At 71.3% G+C, this 5207-nt stretch overlaps 1 protein-coding gene across 4 annotated transcripts; it reads right to left on the bottom strand.

Annotated features, from left to right (window-relative positions):
- Positions 1-459: 459 nt before the first annotated feature.
- On the bottom strand, positions 460-4530 carry TMEM121 (transmembrane protein 121). Of its 4 annotated transcripts, none has more exons than XM_043922306.1 (2): positions 4404-4530; positions 460-1941 (listed from the first exon to the last, which is right to left on the bottom strand). In XM_043922306.1, exon 2 carries the CDS (start codon positions 1785-1787, stop codon positions 831-833), a length of 957 nt encoding a protein of 318 aa, XP_043778241.1. In that variant the 5' UTR covers positions 1788-1941; positions 4404-4530; the 3' UTR covers positions 460-830. The 4 variants fall into 4 exon arrangements, with proteins under 4 accessions (XP_043778241.1, XP_043778240.1, XP_043778243.1 ...); XM_043922305.1 differs by lacking the exon at positions 4404-4530 and adding an exon at positions 3982-4109; XM_043922308.1 differs by lacking the exon at positions 4404-4530 and adding an exon at positions 3643-3945.
- Between the last annotated feature and the right edge of the window lie 677 nt (positions 4531-5207).

Genomic DNA, 5207 nt, shown 5'->3' with positions numbered 1-5207 from the left:
GGCACTGAGCCCTGGGCCCCAGGTGCCGCCAGCTTCCCAGGCATCCGGGCTCCACTCCCCTGACCCGGGCCGCAGGGAGCCTGGCCGGGGCCAGGTTCCATCTGGCATCCGTCTGTCCTGGCCAGGGAAAGCCCCCACGGTGTCAGGGAAACCTGGGCAAGGGACACTTTTGGGCTGGGGCGGGCGGGGGGGGGGGGGGTGTCAGGGACAGGGCCAGCATCTCGGGAGGGCATCTCGGGAAGGGGCGTGGGGGTAGGGATGGGGTCACGGAGGCTGGAGGGTCTGTCTCAGAATGCCTGAACAATGGTGGCCGCACAGGGGCTGGGGAGAGGCCCCTGGGAGGAGGCCTGGGAAGGACACAGGCCCCACCCCGCCATCACTCCCGCACACCCCGTCCCGCCCACGCCCCTCCCGGGCTATCAGAGACTGGACGCATCAAACAGGCAGAGCACAGCCACCTTACATACAAAACTGTAAACACGAGTCTTTAAAATGACAGAGGCCTCCTCGGTCCCAAACGCTGAACCAGAGGCCCCCACCGTGGGACCCCAAGGGACCAGACCTCGGCCCACTCTGTCCTCCCTTGCCACCCAGACCCCCCGTGGGTGGAGGCGGGACCCTCCCCGCTCCAGTCCGGGCCGCACACACTGGCCCAGCGCCGGGGCGAGCGGGAGGAGCCGGGGCCGAGGTCGGTGGTCCGAGGGATCCCTGAGATGAAGGCGCGGCCGCAGGCCCCGCGGGTAGGGGCGCTCTCCGCACCCGACCCCACCCCATCCCATGCAAACGGCGCGCGCCTGCCGCCACGCGTCTCGGAGTCCGGGGGGCCTCGGTCACGTGTCCAGGGCGTCGCGCGTGGGCGAGGGGCCGCGGGGGCGGCCTGGGGGGCCGTGCAACGGCGGGGGCGGCGGCACCGAGTTGCGCTGCGGGGCGGGCGGCTGCAGCTCCAGCGCCAGCGCGGGTGGCGGGAAGTCGCGCACCTGGCGCCGGTACTCCAGGAAGGTGCAGGCCTTGGTGGCCAGCGCCACCACGTTCTTGCCCACGAAGATGGCGGAGACGCGGCTGTCGCGGAAAAGAGCCATGTTGGCGGCGCGCGCCAGCACGGCCACCACGTTGACGGTGGCGAGGCTGAGCACCGGATAGAGCATCATCTTCTGCGGCGCGATGTGCTCGCCCTGCATGCTGACCTCGCTGAGCGCCACGCACGGCAGCACCAGCAGCAGCATGTAGCAGTAGAAGAAGGTGAGGCCCTCGGCCCACAGGGGCAGCCCGCTGCGCGGCGGCTCCCACAGGCTGGCCTGCATGTCCAGCAGGTCCAGCAGGTCCAGCGCCACCCAGAAGAGGCGGCCGCGCAGGTCCTCGCGCTTCCGGAAGGTGCGCACGTACTCCATGCGGTCGAGCGCCACCAGCAGCAGGAAGAGGCCGGGCACGCACACCGACAGCAGCAGCGTCAGCGCCTTGCGCGCCACCGGGTCGGCCGCGCCGCGCCGCGCCGCCTTGTAGTTTTGGAAGATGAAGTAGAGCTTGATCTCCAGCACGAAGATGTAGAGGAACCAGAGGATCATGGCGTAGCCGCGCTTGGCCGTGCGCACCTCGGCGCCCACCCACACGGCCACATAGCGCAGCACCAGCAGGAAGCACACGTCGCCCACCAGCACGATGATGCACACGCCGATCTTACGCGGGCCCTGGTTCTGCTCCACCAGGTACGCGTCCATGACCGCCATGCTGCCCATGATCACCAGCGTAGTCAGGCACACGTGGCGCCGGTCCGGGGGAGGCAGCACCATGGTCGGCCGCCTGGGCCCCGACCTGGGCGCGCGCGGTCCCACGCGAGGCGGGACGAGGCCCTGCGGCGGCGGCGGCGCTCAGCCCTCGGGCATGGCGCGGGGCCTGTCCAGCCGACCCGAGGGCGCCGCTGCTCCGGGCCGGCGAGCTCGGAATCTGGGGAGATCAGAGCAGACGGGGTCAGTACGCAGAGCGAGCGGCCGTTCCCCACCCCCACCCCCGGCGCGCTTCCCCCGAGGGGGTCCTGTCCGCGCCCCGGGCCGGGCTCTGCCGCACGCGCGCGCACGAGGGGCCGCGCGCAGGGCCCAGGCCTCCAGGGGGCGCCACCGCCGCACCTGAGGCCGGGGCCGCGTTCCCGCCGAAGCCAAGGAGGGGCGAGGACGGAAGCGGCTGCTCCCCGCCGCGCGCGGCCCCGACGGCCCGAGGGTTTGTCCCTCCGGCTCCAGCGGCCCGCGCCGCTCGCCCGGGGTCCCGTCCCGCGGCCGTTCCCGCTCGGGCGGCCTCGCTCGCGGCGCCGCACCGGGCGGGACGCGGGCCTGCGCCCTCGGCTCGGCGAGAAACGAAGGCGCGAGGAGCCGGGGCTCTGGGCAGGTTCTCCGATCCAGGACTGAGAGTCATCCAGGCCCCGGATGACTCCATCCCCAAAGCCCCTCCGCGCCCCACTGCCTCTGCCTCGCAGCCCCACCTTTCCTCCCTGCGTCCGCAGACTCGGTCTTGCCTCTGGCCCACCGTCCACAGGGCACATGGCCCGTTCTCTTCCGCCCTGTGCGCACCGTGGCTCCCTGCTGCGCTGGCAGCGACTCCTGACCTCTGCACTCTCCCAGCCCCAAGCCAGCTCGCCCTGCTCACCACGAAGGGGTGGGCCCCAGTCGCTCCCTGCCCCCGAGCCTTGAGGGCAATCTTAGGAAGCCTCTTCTGCTACCGCCCGCCTGGGCCACAAGCCCCTACGCCCCTCTCACACCCCTGGCCCTGGCTGTCACGGCCCCACACCAGGCTGTGGGTCAGCACCCCTGTGCCCGCTGACACCCTGAGGAAAGACGGAGGGCCCCAGCCTCATCCACCCAAAAGTCACTTGAGGCTCACTCATAGCCGGGCTCCCCACCCCTCTGCTCTCCCCCACAGCACCCCTGGCCCCAGAGCTCTGTTTACTGCCCTGTCTAGACAAAGACATAAAATTTAATGTCACCCGCGACTGTGGAGCCAGTGCTCGGCCTGCCCTGGTGACACCACAGCCCCCACGGCCTGGGGAAGAAGGCCCCCTGCCAAGTGGGCACCTCCAGCCCTGGTCTCATCCCAGCTGCTCCCCACCTGGCACCCACCTCCCAGGGTCTCCGCCGCCACACCCAGGACCCCACCACTCTGAGTGTGGACGCCTGGAGTAGACGATCCCTTGGAAGGGTCATCCGTCTAGCCCCTGCGCCCACAATTCCGTGAGCTCCTGCCCTCCATCACACACACACCCCTTCTTCACCGACCCCCGAGTGGACACACTTGACCCACGAAGGTCCCCCTCCCGTGGCTGCAGCAGCGGTCTGGGAATCTCCTTCATCCCAGCCCTTGGCCCGGCCAACGAGCCAAACGGCTGCTGCACCGCGCACCCCACCTCCCATCCACTCCACAGCGTTTCCGCTCCCTCGGGCGCTCATCAGACCTGGGCCGGGGCCGCAGGGGCCAGACAGACTCTGTCCCAATCGGCGCTCGCACATGGAGCCCCAGCCCCTGCCCCGAAAGGCTGGAGCCAGGGCCTGGCCGCCCTCCCCCCACAGCCGCCGGGCCTCTCCCTGGGGACCGGCCCCAGGCCCTGCTGCCCCCGCCGTCCTGAGCCCAGCCCGGGGCCTCCTGCTCGGCTGCCCGGACCTCACAGACTCCGGTGCCTCTGGGCGCCTCGCTGCCCGCCTCTTCCCTGGCGCCTTGCACGCATCCCTCAGTGCCCACAAGCAGTGGCAAGGGGAGAGGAGAAGGCGGCCCTCCCGCAGCCCGATCGGACGGAGGCCGGTGAAGGGGTTGGGCCGCTCCCGGCAGGCTGCGTCTCGGCTCCTCGGTCCGCTCCGCCCGCTCCCCCCGACAGGGCCTGGTCCAGGCAGTCCGGCCGCCAGGCCTCACCCCTGCAGCGCTGCCCCTGCACCCTGCCGCCCCTGCGGCCGGGCACTCGGGGCTCACCAGGGCGCCCTGCCCGCGCGCCCTGCCCGCACCTACCCGCCGCCGGCCAGATGTTGCGCGCGCGGGGCCTGGCCCCACGGAGCCTGTCTGCGCGCCCGCCGAGGCCGCGCTCTCCTCGGCTCCGCGGCGCCCCCCGCCCGCGCGAGCCCCGCCCCCGGCCCGAGGCCCCGCCCCACGCTCCCGGCCGCCCGCGCCCGCAGGACCCGGACTGGGGTCCCCGCGCCCCCACCCCCTCAGCGGCGCCGGTTGCCAGGGAGACAGCGCTGCGAGGCAGCGGCGCCCAGGACCGCGGCACTAGGAAGCCGGACGCCCCAGGGCTCCATGCGCGGCCCGGGAAGCCTCTCCACCGGCGTCACTCGGCAACCCGAGAAAGACTTGGGCGCCCTGAAATTCTGCGGCAGCCCACACCCAGGCCGCCGACCAGGGCTACTCTGATCGCCGGCAACAGGCGGTCTTACCGCGGAGCTGGCCCCGAGGCGGGCCCGGGTGGCCGCCGCCCATCTGCAAGGGGCCCCATGGGACCTCGTTTGCGGACATAGTGCCGCCTCCCAGAGACCCTGGGCCCTGGGTTCCTCCACTTTCCTCTCCCCAGTCCTCATCTGAGGCCAGAGAACAGGAGCAGTGGGCAGCCATCGGGGAGCATGCTAAGGTTTGGAGGCTCAGGCCGCTTTCCACCCACCGGAGTACCCTCCCCCCCGCCGGCCCTCACTGAGCACCGCCCCCAACATCGCAGCCACGTCCACCCCGGGACGCGCACCCTCTGCCTGCCTGCTGCCTCTGACGGAGGAGAGCAGATCAGAAGGTGAAAGGACCCCCTGGGTCCCCCGCACCTGTCTGCTCGCACCCAGGCCCGGGCAGTGCCTGGTCCCACACAGGTGGCTGAGTCTCTGCAGATGATGGGCACGGATGATGTGCCCTTCCCCAGCACCAGGCCCCCAGGGGCGCCCTGGAGCCAGCAAGCCCTCCTGGGCCGACCCTGAGAAGCATGAGGGAGACGCTGAGATGCTCTGGAGCTGAGCTCTCAGGATGGTTGACTGCCGGATACCAGCACCCGCAGCCTCTCATACACTGGCTCTCACTGGCGGAAGTGCAGTCAGGGCCTCACAGATGCCTCTGTGCCCAGGGAGGGGCCCCAGATCCCCGATGATAGTTTACCTTCCCCAGGAAGGTCTCCAGGGACCAGGGGCCCGGGTACCAAGGCCACTTCCTGTAGCATGGAGGTGCAGGTTCTGACTGGTCAGCGGGCACCACCAGCAACCCCG

Source organism: Cervus elaphus, chromosome 13 (assembly GCF_910594005.1).
Source record: "Cervus elaphus chromosome 13, mCerEla1.1, whole genome shotgun sequence".
Lineage (NCBI taxonomy): Eukaryota > Metazoa > Chordata > Mammalia > Artiodactyla > Cervidae > Cervus > Cervus elaphus.
The sequence above is the reverse complement of the archived record's forward strand: the minus strand, read 5'-3'. Positions and strand labels throughout refer to the sequence as shown.